Source organism: Sceloporus undulatus, chromosome 3, assembly GCF_019175285.1.
Source record: "Sceloporus undulatus isolate JIND9_A2432 ecotype Alabama chromosome 3, SceUnd_v1.1, whole genome shotgun sequence".
NCBI lineage: Eukaryota > Metazoa > Chordata > Lepidosauria > Squamata > Phrynosomatidae > Sceloporus > Sceloporus undulatus.
Window position 1 is genome coordinate 35,834,628 of NC_056524.1, and position 22,449 is coordinate 35,857,076.

General features: G+C 38.5%; 1 protein-coding gene across 2 annotated transcripts in view; it reads left to right on the forward strand.

Annotated features, from left to right (window-relative positions):
* The window catches only part of LOC121925368 (neurobeachin-like), a 126,805-nt gene that overhangs the window by 38,930 nt on the left and 65,426 nt on the right, over nucleotides 1-22,449 (forward strand). For both annotated transcript variants that reach the window (XM_042457434.1, XM_042457435.1), the window contains exons 6-8: nucleotides 3,892-4,011; nucleotides 10,227-10,379; nucleotides 17,811-17,978. In XM_042457434.1, the coding sequence (XP_042313368.1) occupies nucleotides 3,892-4,011; nucleotides 10,227-10,379; nucleotides 17,811-17,978 (441 nt within the window). The remainder of the gene's footprint in view (nucleotides 1-3,891; nucleotides 4,012-10,226; nucleotides 10,380-17,810; nucleotides 17,979-22,449) is intronic.

Below are 22,449 nucleotides of genomic sequence, written 5' to 3' on the forward strand. Positions count from 1 at the left end.
CTGTCATTGTCACAACAAGGCAGACTTGTTAACATTAAAAGCACAAAAATACACAGAAAAGTCACACTGTCTCGCCTTCAGAAAGAGTGGGTCCATATCTCAGAGGCTTGCTGATATCAATATCACCACCACCACCATCATCATCACCATCATTGTCACAACAAGGCAGACTTGTTAGCATTAAAAGCACAAAAAACACACCAATCTAGATATCATTCATTGGAAATAAAAGTCCACAGAACATTAGCATTGAACCAAAGGCAGTCTCTTGTGCCACTGCAAACTACATGACCCACTTCTCCTTACCCCCTGAAACCCCCCCCCAAAACCCTCACCTCCTCTTTTCCCCCAGGTATGTCTCAACTTACTGTAGGGGGGATTTGTGGGTCAGATCTCTTGCAAAGTCTTTTTCTTGTCTCATGGGGGCAAAGCCCTGAGAAGCCCTGGATCCCTGAGAAGAAGAGGAAGGGGGCTTAGAGAGAGGGGGTAAATAGATAGAGGGTTAGATAGAAAGGGGGTTAAATAAGGGGGTTAGAGAAAGGGGGGCTAGAGGCAAGGTTGCCATAAGTCTAGGGTTGCCATTAATCAGAAATAACTTGAAGGCACACAACAACAACAACAACCAGTGAGGGCAAGATAGGTCATCTAAAGAGAGGGAGACTCAGTGTCAGGGCACCATGCAGAACATTTTTCCATGTCTGGAGATTTGGGTAAAAGGATGAGAGAGCAGGTAAAGGTAAAGCCAGAAAGGAAGGAAAGAGCATTCTTCCACGCCCCCGATAAGTCAGAAAGGAGTTGGGCACACAACAACAGCAGCAGCAGCAACAGAGGAGGAGGACGGGAGAGGAGGAGAAAAAAAAGAAGGGGAAGGAGAAAGAAGAAGAGGAGAAAGAACAAGAATAGGAAAAAAGATAAAAAGAAGAAGAGGAGGAGAAAGAGAGGAAGAAAAAGAAGAAGAAGAGGAGGAGAAAAAGAAGAAGAAGAGAAGAAAAGAGAAAGAGGTGGAAAAAAGAAGAAGACGAGGAGGAGGAGAAAGAGGGGAAGAAAAGAAGAGGAGGAGGAGGAGAAAGAGGAAGAAAAAGAGGGGAAGAGAAAGAAGAGGAAGCAACTTGCCGGCAAAGCCCTCTCCAACCTTGGGCTGGCGTGAGGGAGGAAAGAGGAGAAGCTCCTCCTCATGAGGCTGGCTGGCCAATGGGGGAGACTGGAGCTGGAACAGCTCCATCCCCTGCTAGCAGTCATAGGCTCCTGCAGCAGGGGCAGGCTGTCCAGCCATTGACCAGGCAGCCTGAAAAGGAAGAGCTTCTGCGTGCGGCTGCATGAGAGCAGCCTAGAGCCCTAGCAGAGGGCTCAAAGAGGAAGCGTTGGCAGGGCCAGGCGGCCTGCACAGAGGCCGCACCAGCGGGTGGCTAGAGGCCACGTCGGTGGTGGGCTGGCGGCAGCGACAGCTGCAGAGCAGCTGTGGCTGCTGCTGTGGCCGCGGCAACAGTGACCAAGTCAACCTGGGGCAAACCCGGGCAAGGGCCAAAAGCGGAACGGGACCTTCCCAACCCGCCAAAAAACGGGAATGTCCCGCTCCCAGGCAGGACATGGCGTCCCTAAGCAGAATGCATTTCCCATATTTCCCTTCCAACCTCTCTTCTTGTCCAATACACACTGCTCATGCTCAGAACAGATGCTATATCGTAAAAGAGAGGAGAAGATGGGAATGATAACTGTTATTTACAGACTTCTCATCTAATAATAATTAATTAATAATTTGTTTTATTTATATACCGCTATTCTAAAGATCATAGCGGTGAACAGCAAGTAAGCTAATTAGCAAGTAAGCTAATTTGCCCCCAACAGTCTGGGTACTCATTTTAGCGACCTCGGAAGGATGCAAGCCTGAGTCGAGCCTGGGCCCTTTTGCTGGTCTTGAACTCGCAACCTTGTGGTTTTGAGTGAATGGCTGCAGTACAGGCATTTAAGCACTGCGCCACCAGGGCTCCATCTATGGTGAATAATGGCTTCCATGATCAATGGGACACTGAATCCATTTCAGCTTATATTCTGATCTTTAAAAGAATTATCAAAAGTGTTGAAACTATATGGCTGTGTGTCAAGATACAGCACCCTGGATAGTTTCTTTAAACCCATTTCCCCAAAAGTACTGCCACATAGTCAGATAAGCAGAGTGGTGGTATGTGTGAAAGATGATCCTAAATCCTGTGTCTCTGGCATGAATGGATTTAGTAAGCAAGAATATCACAGCCTTCTCGGAACATGATAATTTACAGGACATCACTGAAACTAATTATAAGTGTATTATTTTGGTAGAAAGTAAGGAATAGAGAAGCATGGGAACACCATATGCATCAAGAAATTTCTCTCCTTTTCTTGAGCAAAGCCATTAAACATTATTGATGCATTATAGGACAGAGTTGAGGAACATACCTGTTCCTTTTAAAGTACAGACAAGAAAATAATTACTAAATAATTTGGAACAATCAACAATTGGTAGATATCTTAAATAGCAATTTCTGGGGCTTCACTGAATCATTTACCAATTTTAAACAGTTACATCATGAAAGTATAAACTACCGGTAATCATTGTTTGCATCTCCCCGTCCACTTCACTGTCACCTCTTCGTTGTTTTCATTGTCAACCTTTCAAGCAAAAGGAGGAGGAGACTTTGTTGGATATTCTTTTAAGGATAGAAAAAAGAGGAATTTCAATAGTGAAAAAAATAAAATAAATTCTACAACGAAAGATGTATAATTACTCAGTTTCATGTGTGGTCCTTATGAAGGACTAAATGTAGTGGAGTGGAGTCTCCTTCCTTGGAGGTCTTCAAGCAGAGGCTGGATGGCCATCTGTTGGAGATGCTTTGAGTGAGAGTTCCTGCATGACAGAGGGTTGGATTGATGCCCCTTGTGGTCTCTTCCATCTCTATGATTCTAAATCTGACAGTAGTCTTGCATATGGTCGAACAGACCTATTAAAATCAATGTGACATTAGTTGTGACTAAAATACCGTTAATTTCAGTGGATTTATTCTAGATTGGAACTAAATTGCATTTAGCAAAGCTTCATGTCTTATCGAATAGCTAAAACTAAAGGAGTGCAGTTTTTAATATATCTACTCTAGCAGTGCAATTTACACAAGTATTCCTTGAGTTTCTATTAATTCAGTAGGTACACTCTAGTCCTGACTAACAATTTAGCCCAGAGTGTTAATGATTGTGGACTGTGTGCCTTTAGTAACACTGAACCATTGAAGAATGATGACAAAATTAAGCCCTTTCAAGTCCTTTTCATGTGGGAATTAAACATGTACTTAAAAGTCTCATGAAATCAATAAGATCTAAATGTGCTTAATTTTTGTTGGTTAATTTCTTTTCAAACACTTGATCAATTTTAGTATATGTAATTTATTCCAAGTTTCTGAAACTAGACTTTGTGTGTGTCTGTTTTTCTGTGTGTGTTTGAAATAAAAGCCAAGTTCTACAAAAAGTAGCTTTTCAAAAAAATTACTATGGGATTTAGCCAGTAAAAAAGAGAAATATCAACAGACTATTTTGAAGGCTTACATGTGTGGAATAGATGGTATTACATTAGTCCCTTGAAGACTATATTCTTAGTGTACAGCTGGCACCTCATTTTATTGTAATCCTTCTTGGATTCAGATGCTTTTGTGCTGCACTATAATTCTTTAGTAATGATAACTGTATCAAGAGATTAAGATTAAGTAGTTATTATTGTGAGGTGCTGATTAATTCCTTATTAATGTTTCCCGTAATTCATTTTAAATATTGACTGTAGAAAGCATTCAAATTAGGAAAAAAATTGTGATCATTTTGCTTACTACATCAATACATACATGTATACATATGTATATATTTTGGTGGTAGGAGCCCTTTACAACATTCTTCCTCAATGCAAATGATGGAAAATTTGATCATCCAGACAGAACCTTCTCTTCAGTGGCAAGATCTTGGAGAAACAGCCAAAGAGACACTTCAGATGTAAAGGTAGGAAAAATGTTTCACACTCATATACATGCCAAATATTTGAGTACCAGTCAGATACCATTGATAGGTGGTGCTTTTCATGTTTTGTTTCATACTGTGTAAGAGGGAAAAGGTATTAAAAGTGGTATTTCACATAACTATTTCAAGAGCAATACTTTATACAAAATGACAAAGACTCTTCTAATATTTCCATGTTCAAAAGCTCTTTTGTTCTTGCAAGAAAAAAAATCTATCCTAATTTAAATCAAATATTTACAACATAGAGAAAAACCCAACAAATTGTTCTTCCATGCTGTTAACTCAATATTGGGCCCATTCCACAAACACAGCAAGATTAAATTTGACCTTAAAGTGTCATATTGTTATAGCTTGCTGTGCTCTGGCTTTCCATTGCCTGCAGCAATTAATAAAGCATTAATGACAAGACACATTTAAAATGTATGCTTTTCTGTAAGCCTTAGCTTTTACTTGACTGTGCCTGAGGATATTATGCAACAGTACATATTAGATTAAACCAATATCTAGACAATACATAGGGACAGCAAAGAGAACAGGATAATTTTCTAGCCTCCCATTGTTGTATATAAAGGTTTTTCTATGTTTACATCAGAGTGCTGAAGTCATCTTCTGCTGATCAGCTAGTGGAATATTTCCAAATGCTGGTAGTACATTATAGTTTTATTTTAAATCTTCCAAAGTTGTGTCTTATTATTAAATATGTTTCAAATGGATATTACCTTATCATCAGACACCTACTTGTATTTTAAACCAGTAAAGATGTTTGAAGTTACTTTTCTGTAAATATCTGGAAAATATGTGTTTTTTGCCAAAGGTAAGACCAGGCTTTCATTTATTAAAAAAAAAAATACAAACAAATCAGACTTCTAAGACCAAGAAGAAAGTTTTGTGTTCTGTTGGTTGAAGAAACAAGCTGTTTTTTAAAAGAATTGGAGCACCCTGTCTAAAGATCAGAACTACTGCAATAAAATGGCATGCTGAATAAAACTATGGTTGTATGTAATGCAGATATGAGGAAATGGTACACATAGTATCACTTTTCAAACACTCTTTTCCAACATCCACCTTCCTTTGGCATTATATAAACAGAATAATGTGTGTTTATTTCTGCACATGAAGCAGTATCTATATTGCATTTCACATGTCTTACAGACATTTCATTTAATAGAATATAACTGATGTTGATATTAAATGCCAGCATATATCTTTATTCCTCCATTATCAGATTCTTTCACACTGTGACAATGAATATAAAGCTGTGGCATAAATTGAACTATTCAAGTATGTATTTGTGTTGTTATCACAGTGGCACAATTCAGATGTAATAATAAAAAAACAAGCAATAAAAGAGGAATAACTATTGTAGCCATTAGCTCAAAAATCCCAATCTCCTCCCTCATAAATCAAAAAAGGAAGATACAAAAAACAAAGGTAAATGTGTTCCATTTGGGCAAAAACCCCACAAAGTCACAGCAGGAGATATTGCAGTTTGACATTGCTTTGACCGCCATGGTTCAGTGCTATGGAATTCTGGGATTTATGATTCTATGAGATATTTAGCTTTCTCTGTCAGAGAGCTCTGGTGCCACAACTGTTGAAACAATGGAATTGAAAACGCCAAAAGCAAAAGGTACTATAACCTTTATCTATTATCTGCTTAAAAGGTAACAAAACAATATATATAACAAAACAACTCTATCCAAAAGATACAAAATGAACCATAGTAATAATGACAAACAGAATAACACAAAATAGCAAATGCATCAAATAATATAAACTACATTGAAGCAAGCAACACAAAATACAGAAAAGAGAAGAGAAAAGAGGGAGAGAGATCACAAACTAAAGCTAGCCTTATGAAGGCTCAACAGCTGATTAGGGCAATACAAACAGCTGAAGATCATCTCTATCTCAGTGGCTCACCATTAACCCTATAATGACTCCACTTATAGATGTTGTTTCTATTCCAAGAACAACAAATCACAAATCCCAAGATTCCATATCATTGAGTTATGGCAGTTAAAGCAGTGACAATTGCATTATTTCTGTAGTGCAGATGCAGCCTAAGACTAGCTAGCAGACTTTTTATTCTCTCTATTTGATGATGCATAAGTGGCCCCCTCATTTGTAATGAGCAACAATTTACCATTTTGATATAAACCCTAGTTCTCCTGTTAGGTTGATTTGATAGCCTGGTGTGAAAACAAACTATGCTTTGCACAAACCATAGTTTTATCATATCCTAGCAAAACAGGAAACATGCCACTGCATCTGAAAGGGACCAGCATGTTTGTTCTGTTAAATTCTCAAATGTAAAAATCATATTTCACAAATAGAAAAGACAGAGTGCTGAATTTGACAAATTAACATAGTGCACACAAAAGAAGAACCATGGATAATTGAGGTTTTATTTTCTTGTCATTTTAAGCATTTGACATTTTCCTGTATTAGTACAGACAATGCACACTAAACGCTGTCACTCTTGGCAAATTTAAGAAGCTAAGGAGGATCAGGCCTGGTTAATAGTTGTACAGGAAACTACCGTAAATACTAGGAATCTCCAGGTAGGACTGAAGAAGGATCCTGCTTGAGATCCCTAGAGAGCTGCTGCATGTCAGAATTGACTAGGTTCAGATGGATCAATTGTTTAACACTGTATTATAAGGTATCTTATGTGGGGAACCAGCAAGGTTTTTTCCCCTTAGGGACCAGCCCTATATTCATGTCCATGACTATACAGTGGTGCCTCGGGTTACGAAATTAATTCGTTCCGCGGCCGCTTTCGTAACCCGAAAAGCCTTCGTAAGCCGAATTGCCATAGGCGCTAATGGGGAAAAGCCGCGTTTCGTGCGAAAAAGCCGAAAAAAGCACCAAAAATTTTCTTCGTATCCCGAAAAAACATTCGTAACCCGGAACAATGATTTCCTATGGGATTTTTTCGTATCCCGAAAATTTCGTAACCTGGGTATTTCGTATCCCGAGGTACCACTGTAATTGTTTCCTTCTTTCCTGGAAGCTCTTGATGGAATTGCAGCCTGTGGTTCATGAACTGGGACCAGTCCAAGACCACTGCCTTTGAGTATCACTGCACTGTTTTCCTTCCTATGTTCATATTAGTAGAAGGATCTTTTAGTATTTACAGACCTTAAAAATGGCCATAACTTGCCCATTTCTTTTTCTTTCTTTTGGCATTTCCTCTATTTTTATTTTTTTCCATTTCAGTTTATTTAATTATTTAATTTTCCTTATATATTCCCATCCATAAAAAAGGAGACAGAAAAGACTACAGCAACTATATTAATTTTCCAAGCAAGCAAAGTTATGCAGAAAATCCTGCAACATAGACCACAATCATATATGGAGGTAAATCCCAGAGGGAAATGCAAGTATTTATTATTTATTTATTTATTTATTTATGGTATTTATACCCCGCCCTTCAGCCCTAATGGCTATCAGAGCGGCTAGTAGGGTTCAGGAAAGGCAGAGACACTAGGAACCACATAACAAACATACAGTAGCTAATGGAGCACAACAAAGAATTCGATAGCAAAGCCTTCAGCTGCATAAATTATGAAAAGCTATGGAACACTTGTAAAGACATGGGAGTGCAGCTATAATTTCCTGTACCTGGGATCCAACATTGATCAGAACTGAGGCTGCAGTCAAGAAATAAGAAGAGGACTAGGAATAGGAAGGGTAAAGATATACAACTGAGCACCGAAGTTAGAAACACCCAAGCCATTGATTCCTCATTACCATGTATGGATATTAGAGCTGGACAATGAAGAAAGTAGATAAAAAGAAAATCAACGCATTTGAGATTTGAGATGCGGTGCTGGAGAAGAGTGCTGAGAATACCATGGACAGCCAAAAAGACGAACAAATGGGTCCTTGAACAGATCAAGCTTGAACTCTCCCAGATAGCCAAGATGATCAAATTGAGGCTGTTGTTTTTGGGCCACATCATGCAAAGCCATGATTCATTAGAAAAGATAATAATGCTAGGAAAAGTAGAAGGCAGTAGAAAAAAAGGAAGATCCCATGCCAGATGGATGGACTCAATCGGAGGGGACACGGGCATGTGTTTGCAGGACCTGAACAAAGCAGTTAAGGACAGGGGGTCTTGGAAGTGTCTCATCCACAGGGTAGCCATGAGTCAAGGTCAACTAAAGGACAGTTAACAACAACAAGTTTCATATCCAAAGAATTTCTTTACACATGCCTTCAAATCACCTGTCAACTTACTGACAACCCCATGAATTTCATAGGGTTTTCAGAGTTCAAAAACTAGTCTCTAGAATGTATCTCAAATGTGAGGTACTGCTCTTGGACAAGAGTGTATAGATGACAGAACAGGGGCTATGATAAAAATGCCAGTAGGGTGACATATTGCAAACTAGTAGAGTTAATGGAGTTTCTAGTAACTGAATGGTGACCACCTCCATCTAATATAAGGTGACTGGTGAAGTAATGGATACCAGGGGATCACCCTTTTCTGGGGGAAAGGAAACAAACAAGCAGGAGTGGCTGAAATGAAAGCTTTAAAATCTTGCTTGGAAATATATTAGAAAAATGAAAAACTATAATAGATTTGATTTCAGAGGGAGCCATAAAATAGTGTGCTCTTGGCAAAACATACTAAAGTGAAATGTCAGTTTTGATACTTATGGTATATGATTATGAAGTGTTAGTAGTAGTCCTCAGTAAAGCCAAGCCACACTTTTAACATTTAATTTTTCAACAGCTTGAATTCATCCCAAGCTTACAAAAAATGTATTTTGGCAAATTTTCCTCTTATATAAAGCCATAATATACGTAATACTTTGGGTTTTATCATGGCTATTAAAATTAACTAGAGATCACATTTAAAGGTGTAAAATGTCTATTATAATACAGTCATCCCTCCATATTTGTGGCTTTGATATTTGTGGATTTGATTATTCACTAGGACTGTCTAGGTCCTCCAGTACAACTCTGTGGTCAACTTTAACTAAAAGTTGCACTGAAAGACCATTTGTATCTACTCCAGTGCCATTCTATGGTCAGTGTATGTTGGACATTGACCACAGAGTTGCACTGGAGGACCTAGAGATTCCTAGAGAGGTGTCCTTCAGGTAAAAACATGGTGTTTTTGTTATTTGTGTTTTTTCCATATTCATGGGGGTCTTATTCCCCTAACCCTAGCGAATATGGAGGGACAACTGTATTCATTTCTGCCCTTTCTGGTAGTTTTCAATGCATTATAAATATTGGAGCATGCAATCATAAACCTGTTCAGTGTACAGTAAGCCCCACTGAATTCAATAATCCCCACTGGACTTAGTTTTATGTAACATACATTTGAGCTTAGCCATTGGTTTGTAAGCTTCACCAATACAAACCAACTGCATTGTGGAAGAAAATGGAATTGTTTTGTGAAAAGTAGTGAATGTATAAACTGGTTCAGGAATTGTTTTCTGAAAGGTAGTGAATGTGTAGAGCAGCAGTATCAATAGAACATGGAATTCACACAGGTATGACTAAAAACAGGTAGTGTATACAGAATAATACCATTGTTCTGTATCTTTATTTGCCACAGAAAGTTAAATTTTCTGCTTCAGATGAGAAATAGAATATTTCTTGCACCTGGCTCATTTTTTCAGGATATGACTTGAAAGCTGAGAGAGTTCCCAACAGCCAGTCAAATTAATTTTTTTAATAAAATACATAATTGATTCCAAACAAAGTATTACACAACAGACAAAAAAAATCTTATTAATACAGAGATACAGAACACTTGAGAAGTTGCTGGGTATGAAATTCCCAGGCATACCATACAGAATGCTACATAGAAGACACAGAATCTGAGCTGCAGCACTTATTTCTTTAATGAAGAACATCTAAGCAATTGTCTATATAGTGGACTAGAACAGACATCATTGGTATATTGAAACATGAATGATTTGGATTAAAAATGTAGCACTGGCAACCTTAATATTATAGAGTCTCACTGAAAATAGTCACAAAAAGAGAAAGTTATAAAAGGTTACAAAAGTTCTTGAGCAATTTTTATTTATTTGTTTTATTGTATTTATTTAGGGGATTTATATCCTGCCTTTCTCCCAAATAATGCAAAAATGAGTTTGACAAGTTATATACAGTAACGCAAGGCGATGTAAGTGACCATCTGGCAATAACATTTGTTTATTCCACAACAGGAGTTAATTCCAGAGTTTTACTACCTACCAGAAATGTTTGTCAACAGTAATGGATATAATCTTGGAGTCAGAGAAGATGAAGTTGTTGTGAATGATGTAGAGCTTCCCCCTTGGGCAAAGAAGCCTGAAGATTTTGTGCGCATCAATAGGATGGTAAGAAGGATTTTATTCAAGCTTGTTAAAAAGTGTAATGATTTAACAATCTAATCTTCACTAGCTTTTCATCCCTGTAGGACAACAGTTGAAAATACTGTATAACAAAGAAAAAAGCACACGATAGAAGAGATTGTTACATCCATTCTGTGGCAATCTTAATACAATGAAATTTAAGAGGTTTTCCTGTTATGAGGACTTATTCTTCAGTTGTATATTTATATCTACTTTTTTCCACTGTCTCTTTTTTGTAAATGGCTTTGTGTATTATCTATGAAACGTGGTTTATAAGTGCCCTAATTGAATGGTAATAATGAAATCATGGCTGGAGGGGAGACCATTGGACTTCTCACGTACAACCCCAAGCTTTTAAAATAAAGAACAGGATACTAGTATTCATTATGAGCTAAATTAGAAGTCATGGGTACTAGTATTTAATAAGACTATTTTAATGTACTCATTAAGGTGACTTTCAACAACTAGAAACTGCTTTCTCTCTGCATAAATCAACACATCTAAGACGTTCTTCACAGTTCATCCAGCACTGTAACCCTTAACACACATTTCCTTTTCATAAAAGAAAGTGCATTTACATCAATACTATTTTAATGTTATGATTCCATAGTTAATCATAATACATTTCCCTGCATGTAGGAATGCATTCATTTTTTTAGATTCTGGGAATACCTATGATTTTTACTTCAATATCTTTCATGGTGTTTAATGAAAAAATGTCCCTGCTGCTCTTGCTACTCAATTCCATCCATTAAATATTTACTGCAAAGTGATGGTGTGTTTTACAACAGAACTGGCAGAGCAACTGAGACTTATGGGTGAAAAAGAAATTGGATGGCCAGCTTTTGGAAGTGCTTAGTTGTTTATTCCTGCATGGCAAGAGTTGGATTAGATGATCCTTGTGGTCCCAGGTCTGACTGTATGAGAGCACCTTCTTTGTTTAATTTTTCCTTAGATGTATTGGGGTATCAGAGATAACAGTTAGAATTTCAACTGGCTTAAAATATTCTTAACCCTATATACTCTTAACAGTGATCAGCTACCTGTTTGTTGTTGCTCTGTCCAATGTGCAAAGGTGCTTTACATTAAATCAGTGCAATAAAGCCACATTACAGTCATTAAAAGAGGAGAAATAGTGATTATTAGAGCCTAAATCCAGTATCCAATCTAAATTAAAGATTCACTAGGATTCACATAAATGTTGACATACTACTCAAGTACTGGTTAAATTGTCCACTCTAGTTGAATTAGCAATTTGATTTAGGCCATAATGGACTTAACTGCAAGGTTGTCTATGACTGTAGTTAAAATGTTTCATTTAGAAATATCATTAACTTTTCTTCAAGAGTGCACATATTTTCCAGAGACAAGGAATATGAGTGCAATATAAATATACCAGCAAAATATAAAAGTATCTTTAAATGTGTTTTGAAACCTTAATTTATGCTTTTGCAGACCATTGCATGTAGAAATAGTGCATATTAATGATTAATGACTTAGTAACTCCTCTCATAAATATATCTGTTTGTATGTAGAAATATATAAATATATAGGTAAATATAGATAGCATTAAATCTCTATCTCCAACTTGTTCATATATTCATTGATGCTTCATATAAGAGAAGCACTATAGTGTTGTATTATGATTAACTGCCACCTTAATGTAGGATTTAACAGGTTTTTGAAATCTTGCTGTCAAGAAAAAATATTTTTGCATTTTATAAAATGTATCTTCTAATAGAGAAATGGCCTTTTATTGAAGGAAATTCTTGTGAAAATTGGTCTCATTGGAAAGACTGGAACAGTGATTAAATCCGGTAACTTTTAGGAGGTATTTCAGTAGATTTTAAAAGCATTCAATTTATACATCAGTGGTTGTTGGCCCAGTTTAATTTATCCATAGCAAGCTACACTGATTACTACTGACATACCCATGAAACATTAATAAAGCATTGTGTTCAATGCTAACATGATTATGGTCTGACCTCAGTGATGTCACAGAGGACAGAAGCGGTAAGTGTCCCTGCTAACATTACCCTAATGCTGGGTTCATCAATCATAATCTACCAGTTTACAAAAAAAGGGAAAAAGCCTTTCCACAGATGTGACTTCGTACTCTTGCTGAGCTTTTTGATCCCAGCAGACTTGTGGTGATACTGAGAGCCAGAAATAGAACACATTCAGCCAACAAGCCAAGCATGTTAAATCAAGGCATGAAACTGTAGTGTAAAACCACAGCTAAACCTATATAATATGCATTATGTAATTCAAATATGTGATCTTCCACAACCCAAAATTAATTCTGATAATAATTTTTATTAAGCACACACACTATTGTATATTAGAAATTATAATAGTGAGTGAAACTAAAGATTTGCTTCACAGCTTCTGATCCAAGCCCAAGCTCTCTTGGATTAAACTGAATATTCTCATTCTATTCAGTTTTCCTTTCCTTCACAATGATCTAATGAGGAGTGTGTCTATATTGGTTCTGGTGGACATCTTAGCAGCATTCAGTACTATTAGTTGTGATATCCTCCTGGAATGTTTGACTAATATGAGACAAGGATGGGCATCATTTTGCAGTGATCCTAGTCCTGTTTGGCTGAACATTTCCAGAAAATAGTGCTTGGGAATTACTGGTCACCCACTGCACACTGGTGTTTAACTACGTAAAATACTAAAAGAGGCTATCAGTAGTTTGCAGGCAAAGTGGCTCTTCTAGATTGGTCTAAAGAAATGTGAGTTCTTGCAATATAGGCCCTTGGTTTTTTGCCAGGTTTTGCTGGTTCTTGTTGCTGCCACATCAATGCCTTCCATTATTTTTGTGTTTTGTTTTGTTTTTTTAAAAACCCAACAACAGCAACACCGGGGTCAAGACAAGGTTGTCCTATAATTTGAAAGGGGATTTTTCTGTTCTCTGAATTAAAAACAGGCAAGGTGAGCAGGAGATGCTGCCAAAATCTCTTACTGAGCATGTATGAACAACAAAGCAGAGAAAGGACAGAGAAGATAAATCTGCTTCATCATCTCTCCCTTATCGCCCTATTAAAAAAAAATCTATGCAGTTGGCCAACACAACTCAAATAATAAGAAAAGTGAATGCTGATAAAAGAAAAAGATCATCCCTGGATACACTTTGGATAAAATCTTCAAGTAGTCTGTAAAAGGTCAAAATGTTTTTGATGCAAGGCTTGCCTGACCTGGTTGTTGCATTTTTCATATTGTTAGTTTCTTATGAAGGGTTTGCTTAAACATGCTGAAGTTTTCTTCCTTGTAGTGTACGAACCTATCCTTATTCCTTCAATGTTATTTTTGCCTTGTCAATACATTTTCTGTTATAGAAGTAAGGCCCAGGAACACATGCACTTCATTAACCATTATATTTTTTGTATATGTCTTGGAATTTTAAAACAAACCTGCTTGGAGTGGGAATAAAATGTTGTAACTGGTGCAGAGAATTGCCAGGAAATAGTTTGGAATAACAGAAACAACATTTGGATATTTTTTTTAAAACTCATGAGGTACTTCAACAAATAATGTAACTTCCCAACACATTTGTCCCAACTGGAAAAGCTGACAATAATTCCCAATATCTGACAATAATTCTCTCTCTGTATCCTGTTCAACTATTATTGATGCAGCTGTGGAAGCCTTGCACTATTGTTTGGGTGTGGCTTGAATAGAGGTTTGCAAGCTGAAATTCATTGCAGACAAGATAGAAGTACTTGTGATCTGTAATAAAGTTGAAGTGGGAGTACAAGCTGTTCTGGATAGAGTTGCACCATCTATCAACGATTAGGTTCACAGTTTGAAAGATTCAGATTTACTTCTTAATGTTCAGGTGGCTACTGTGGCCAGAATTGTCTTTGTTCACCTTCCTTTTCTTGAAGAAGGTTGATGGAACAGTTCCAATATATGTTGTTGTTGTTAGCTCCCCTCAAGTTGATCTCAACTCATGGCGACCCTATAGATAAGCCATCTCCAAGGCCCCGGCCCCCACTGCTCCGTTTAGCTCCTGTAGATCGAGGCTTGTGACCTCCCTAATTGAATATAGCCATCTGGTGTGTAGTCTTCCTTTCTTTCTACTGCCTTCTATCTTTCCTAGCTTTGTCTTTTCCAATGAATCATGCCTTCTCATGATCTGGTCAAAATCTGACAGCCTCAATTTGATCATCTTGGCTTCCAGAGAATTTTCAGACTTGATCTGCTCAAGAATTAGTTCATCTTTTTGGCTGCCCATGGTATTCTCAGCAAAGTTCTCCAGCACCACAGCTCAGAAGAGTTGATCCTTTTCTTACCCACATTCTTCACTGTTGAGCTCTCACATCTGTACATGGTGATGGAGAATACAATGTGTTGGACGATTCTAACATAGGCGGGTTATAGACCGCCCATTTGGGGCTGTCTGGACCCGCCCCTTTCCCCAGAGTATCGGGGCTTCAGTGGATACACCAGCAGCCGCTGAGGCCCCGATCCACCGCTATTCAGGCTGCGGGGAAGTGGCAAAACGCTGCTTCCCCGCAGCCTGAAAAGGGGTGTCCTTGGGGCTTCAACCCCCAAGGACACCCCGCGGCGGCAGGGAGGGGGAGAAAGTGGCCGCTTGGCCCCTTTCTCCCTTGCTTCGCTGGGCGCAGCTGTCTGGAGGCTGCGCCCAGCGAAGCAAAGCGAAGCAAAGCAGCGCCGCGGACCAGGAAGGAGTTCCGAAACGGAGCTCCTTCCTGGTCTGTGGAAAGGGCGCCCTAGGCGCCCAAGGAGATTGTAATCAAGAAGTAGACAAGATGCCAAAGAATAAGGAGACGCGGCCGAGAAAACCTTACGGCGGCGGCCATGTGGAAGGGCCGCCGCCGTTTAGTGCGTGACGGGCACACACTAGGGTTAGGGCGGTGCGGAAGCACCGCCCTTTTATAATCCTAGTGCATGCTCGTCACGCACTAAAATGCTGGTATGTAACAGGCCATATAAAGTATAAAGATATACTCAGTTGTATATCTTTATTCTTTAGGATCTTGTCTACTTCTTTGATTGCTGTCCATCCCATTTCTAGTCTTCTTATTTCTTGATTACAATCTCCTTTCTGATCACTGTTTGATCCAAGGTATGGAAAATCTTTAACTATTTCCATTCCCTCATCTTGAATTTTTATAGATCCTCTGTGGTCATTATTTATGTTCAGCAACAAGCTCTGACTTTGCACATTCTTCCTTGACCTGCCTTAGTAATTTTTCCAAGTCCATTATGTTTTCTGCTAGTAGTATGGCACCATCTGCTTAGATTATGTGAATATAGTCTACAAGAAGCTGCCCTTTAATTGTTTTTGGAAACTATAACTGGTATAGAATACAGCAGCCAGGAAGCTTTCCATTGTCTACTTCTCAGACAAGATTACACTGGTTTCATATCATTTGTATTGGTTGCCAATTCAGGTGCCTGTTGAGTCCTACATACTGTATCTCAGGAGCCTGGACAACCACTCCTGTGTGGACCTACCTGTAGGTTATTGTTGATATGAAGAAGTAGTGAGAAGTAGTGCATTATTATTATTATTATTATTATTATTATTATTATTATTTACTTCTTCACAAACGTTTGTTGAAAATATGAGAAAGAACCTTTTTTGTAATGGATATTTCATGCCTATACAGTATACAGTAAGACTTCCATACTACACGAGGGATCTGTTCAGTGTATAGTAAATTTTTCAAAAAACCTGGGATGCTATTTCTGTTACCTAAAATGAATGACCAAGTGTTCTCTCTAGGAAAGTGACCATAGAATTGCCCTCAAGGACCCAGATACGCCTAGAGAAGTGCTCTCTCTAGGCATTTTCTTTGTCCTCCAGTGTGATTTTATGGTATGCTTCTGCCAAAAGCTGACTAGGACAGTGTGCAAGTGTGACTAATGAGGAACCCATAGATCTTCACATACAGCTATAACTGCATAATATGAACTTGTGTAGTACATGTTCCTACTGAATATTTTTTCTGCTTTCTTCCATTTAACTTGTAGCTCATAGACTAGCCTGAGATTAAGAAACTATGTTTTGCTTTTTTTTTTTTTTAAAAAAAATTAAAATCTTTTGGAACAAATGTTATTTAATAGGGTACACTCTTCCCATTTGCTGGGGATTAGTTCTGCCCCACCCCCATGGATGGGAAAAAGCACAGGAGCTTGAGCTATGGGGAGCAACATGAGCCCACATCAGCACAGCTATGTGCATGCACTGCCATTGTCTGATATGGGGCGGGGTAATCCATTGAAACTCTAATCTGTGGATGGCTAGCCTCCCAATACTGTGGAACCAATGTAGCTTTAATATAGGTACAGTCATCCCTCCATATTTGCGGCTTTGATATTTGTGGATTTGATTATTCACAGATTTCATTAATATGTTCTCTCTAGGACTGTCTAGGTCCTCCAGTGCAACTCTGTGGTCAACTTTAACTAAAAGTTGCACTGAAAGACCATTTGTAGCTACTCCAGTGCCATTCTATGGTCAGTGTATGTTGGACATTGACCACAGAGTTGCACTGGAGGACCTAGAGATTCCTAGAGAGGTGTCCTCTCAGGTAAAAACAGTGTTTTTGTTATTTGCGGTTTTTCCATTTTCATGGGGGTCTTGTTCCCCTAACCCTAGTGAATATGGAGGGACAACTGTAGTTAGTGTTTGACGATAATATTAAATATGATAATTATAGATCCTCCAGATGTTGTTGACCTGTAAGTCACACATCCGTCACCATTAGCTGCACTGCATTGTCTTATTACCACCTTAGAAGCCTTTAAGAAGATGGATTTCTTCTGGCAGGCCTATCCATTTGACCTTCTATAGCTGATCTCAAAGAACACTCCCACTTCTGACTTTGATAGCATGGAAAACAGATGACGATTTGGTCATTTTAGTGATTGGTAGTTGTTTTGTTATTCGTTCTATTGATTGTATTTTTAGATAATATTGTTTCTAGTATTTTATTGTTGATTTCATTCTCTGCTGTAATCCCGCCTCGATCCGCAGGGAGAGGCAGGAAATATAAATAAAATTATTATTATTATTATTATTATTATTATTATTATTATTATTATTATTATTATTATATGATTGATTGATTTATTGCTAATAGTTATATCCTGTCTTAGTACCTAAGTGATCAAGGCAGCTAATAATAAAGCCAAATCCATGTAAACAACTAAACATAACTATGAAAGAGTCTACAAGCAATTACAGTTTAGCAATTGAAAGATAGTTAAAGAGGCAACACAGGTAAACACATGCTTGGGAGGAAACTCCATAGTTTGGGTGCCATTTCTAAGACGACCCTCTTATTATGCAACTTTATGAAGAAAGAAATTGCTATAACACACATGAATGTGAAATTTGAGAAATAAAATATTTAATTCTCTTGATTTCATTTCAAGGCTCTGGAAAGTGAGTTTGTATCCTGTCAGCTTCACCAGTGGATTGACCTTATTTTTGGCTACAAGCAACGTGGACCAGAGGCAGTCCGAGCACTTAATGTTTTCCACTACCTGACATATGAAGGCTCTGTTAACCTTGACAGTATCACCGATCCTGTGCTCAGGGAGGTAGGTGTCTGGCTCCACTTTTTTTCCAAGCATTGATAAATGGAAACAAGAGAGCTTCAATTAAGAACATGATACCCTTTGTTATTCTTCTTAAGCAAGTAACTGTGTCCAAATATGCAAAAAGCTAAGAGAGATCATTATTTTATAAAACTACATAGTCCATGTGTAATTACCAAACAGCCAAGTTCCAATAAATCATTAAAATAGTTTTGTTACAATAGAGACTAATGCTTCTCTAAGAGAAGAACCTTGCCTCACAGCATGTTTGAATATCAACTGAAAGTGCACTATGTGACAAAAAAAACCCTTGGAAATTCCTTTTGGTAGATGAGTAAACTTATTTCTTGGTACATAAATTGAAGGAAAGAGCTACAGGCTTTGCTTTTTGAGATAGAGATGTTGAGATGAGAAACTAGGAATGCTCCTCTATCTTGAATTTTGATCCAAGATAGATAAAGATTCAGGCTGAATGAGGGATAAAATATGCACTTCTCAAAAAAAAGAAAGAAAGAAAGAAGAAAAATGAAAAGAAATGAAAAGAATTGATTTTTATGCTAGCCTTTGGAGAAAATTACTGGCCTTATAAGCAGTTCTTTAAATCTTGGCCAATTTGTTTTCTTAATCCGCAAGTGAAATAATGCCTGTCTGTTGAGAAATAAAACTTCTTCACTTTAATGTGGCTTGCTGTCAGGCAGTTTTATACAGCAAGAACAGGACTCCTCTTTCACGGTCAAATTAAACTTTAGAAATGTTTCTGGTGACCATTTGGTGGTTCTTGGCAGAACCAAGGTCCAAAACAGATATGCCAAAAAGTACGGTTTTCGGCCACTTCAAAAGCATGGCATGCAGAATGATGCACACCCCTGACGTGACCAGAAGCCACTCTGATGCCACCTAAGGCAGCCTGAAGCTAGCCAGAAAAGGAGTGACAAAAGGCTGCTCCTTGCTGGTGGCCTGTTCAGGGCTTCTGCAGCAGTCGACTGTGGCATGCCTTTGCCGTTGTCCTGGGCCGCTTGGGGGCCAACTGGTGTTGGAGCTGCCGGAGATCTGCTTCAAGCCACCAGTCTGCTTCACCCTCAAATTGAAAATGGGGGAATCAAAAATATAGGCATTTTTAAATTTAATTTTTAAAAATTGTTTGTTTCTTTGTTTGTTTAACTTTCTTGCTGCCAGTGATGAGGTTTTAAGGGAGGCTTTTCAAGCATATGGAAAGGGGGAGAAACTATGTAAATGCTGGGAAATCACTTGTGAAGACATTATATTGAAGGAGCTATGTCTGTTTGGGGAATGCCAGAGCACTGTACTGGGCCTCCTAGAGGGCTCTATTCAGCCCCAGGCCCTGAGCTTTCCCAGCCCTTTTCTATAGAATTGAAACCGTTAAAATATCACAAAAGAATTACTGTACTGACTTCCTGTGAGAGTGTGTGTGTGTGTGTGTGTGTGTGTGTTTTAACTGCCTTCAAGTCGACCTTGACTTCTGCCAACCCTATGAATAAGACATCATCAAGATACCCTATCTTCAGGAGTCCTGTTTAGGTCTTGCAGACTCAGGGCCATGGCTTCTTCATTGAGTCCATTTGTAATACAGTCTTCCTCTTTTCCTGATGGCTTCTAGCTTTCCTAGCATTATTGTCTTTTCTAGTGAGTTGTGCCTTCTCATATTGGCACGTTACAGACTGCCCGTTTGGGATGGCCTATAGGCCTATTGGCACTCCTTTCCCCACCAGATCCTTTCCCCACCCCGATCTGCCGCTTTCCAGGCCACGGGGAAGCGGCAAAAGGCTGCTTCCCGGCGGCCTGGAAAGGGGTGTCCTTGGGGCTTTATGCCCCAAGGACACCCGACAGTGGCAGGGAGGAGGAGAAACTTTCTCCCTTGTGTCGCTGACGCAGCTGTCTAAAGGCTGCGCCAGCGACGCAAATTGTTGAAGGAGCTCCGTTTCAGAGCTCCTTCTAGCGCCGTGGAAAGGGCACTCTATGTGCCCTCGCGCAGCGCAAAGACGTCACGTCCTCACCACCCTGTTTGGAGGTGGCACGTTCGTGACGTCGTAATGGCGGCCCCCGTGTGGAACGGGCGCCGCCATTTTGTACGTCCTGGGGACGTATTAGGGTTAGGTGCACGCACTTTCCCTAACCCTAGTACATCCCCAGGACGTACTTTATGCCCATCTGTAATGGGCTGATGTGTCCAAAATACACCAGCCTCAGTCTAGTCATCCTGACCTCCAGGGGAGGTTTCAGACTTGATTTGTTGAGAATCAAATTTTATCTATCTGGCAGTCCACAGTATCCTCAAAACATTTCACCAGCACAACATCTCACATAAGTTGATTTTCTTCTGTATTTGTAGAATTACTAAAAAAAATTAAACTTTTTAACCAGATCATTATGGATTCATATGGATTATATCTGTATTATTTATAAAATGATTTTTTTGATTATTTGTTATCAAATCAAATGTTCAAGGAGCAAAATGATAGCCAAACAGTAGTGAAAATTTAGTGTGGTTTCGTACATGTCGTTTGAACATTGTTTCATATAGGTATTTTTTTTTAATTTAATGTATGCAGATGTGCTTTATTTTTCAATGTATTGTTCCAATCATGTCCACTCACCTTAGCAAAATAATTGTTAAAACATTACTGTGATAAGTCTTAGAGCATTCTGTAAAATGATTTACTTTGGTTGAAAAGTGTAAAGTTGCAACAGCTGCAAGATGAGTGTTGCTGTGGTAAAGCTATATATACAAGCTTCCATGCCATCTGTTGTATGCAAAACAAGTAATAATTTATACATTGCCTGGCAGTCAAAAACTCATGGCATTTGCAATTTTCCAGTTTATTATGTAGCAGTTTTGTAATATTTTTATAAAATTTGAACAATTTGTATGGTTGTATGCATCATGGGATATTAGAATCCTGTTACATGGAAATAGTAGAACCAACAAATTACATACACTCTTTGGGGGAAAGCAGGGTGACATTTTTGCTTTTTCACTTCCATGATGTATTTAAAATGGATTGGGACTTAAGTCTCATTGATTTCAGTGGATCTCTTTTAACTATGATTGTGGGCCGAAGTAGATGGCCCAGGTAAAACAGTACAATTTTAAAACACAAGTAAAACACCATATTAATATAACAAATAAAAACATGAAATCCTTTAAAGATACTAAGTTAAAAATATAAAATAACTAGAAACATACCAAGCAAACACTACCAGTAAGAAGCCTCCCTGGATGCAATTATGTATTAAAAGCCTGCTTGAAAAGTTTTTGCCAGCCACAGAAGGGGGAGCAGGAGGAGGACCAGTCTAGCCTCCCACGGAAGGGAGTTCCAAAGGGTAGGAGCAGCCACTGAGAATGCTATCTTTCGTGTTCTTACCAAAGGAACCTGTGATGGTGGTGGGCAAGAGAAAGCCTTCCACTGAAGACTTTAGGGTTCTTGCAGTTTCATAGGGGGAGATAGAGTCTTTCAAACAGTGCCATATGTGTATTATTGTTGTTAATTGCCATCATGTTGGCTTCAATTTGATGCCCATATGAATGAGACATCGCCAAAACCAGTGTCACTAGGGGGGTGCGCACTGCACCAGGCGACACCCTAACAGGGAGAGGTGACACCATTTCTCCTCAAACTTCTGCTTTTTGGCAGAAATGGGCTGTGGCATTTGCTTGTGTCCCTTTAAAACACTGACACTGGGTAAGGTGTGAGTTGTGTGAGGCTCAGTGGGAGGAGAAAAAAGAGCCCCCAGGGTTTTTTACATTTTATTTTTTTTAAAATTAAATGTAATTTATTTATTTTTAATTTTTATGGTTTTTTTAAAAAAACTTTTAAAGTTTTCTTTTACAACATCACATTTTACCAATTTTTCACTTTCATGACATGAAACTATATATGTGTAAATACATTTAGGCTGTGCGCATGATATTGTAATTTAAAGGTGTAATTTTAATTTTGCTAGTTGTTTGTGTCACAACTATAACCATTACATTCAGTGATATATGGGAATTATGATTTATGAGTAACATCAGTACAAAAAACATTACTAAGGATTCTGTATGGTGTGGCAGGGGAGAAGGTTCTTAGGGGGGTGACACCATGAGTTACCACAACGGGTGACCTCAACCGTACTGATGTTATTATTAGCTTTATATAAAACTGAAGTAGACTCGGTGGCTCAGAGTGGATGGGGTTAGCCCATCAGTTCAGATTTTTCCTAGACAGGGATAATTTAGCCACAGTAATCCATGCACTAGTAACTTCTCAATTAGACTGCATTCTGTGTGGGACTGCCTTTGTTGATGCTGAATATGCTTCTGGTCTGAATTCAAGGTGCTGGAAATGACATTTAAAGCCCTATATGTCTTGGAGCATCAATACTTGAAGAACATCTTCCTATATATGTATATCTGCTTGAAGCTTAAGGTTCACGGTGGCTGCATCTGCAATGCAGAAAAAAAAACAGTTTGACA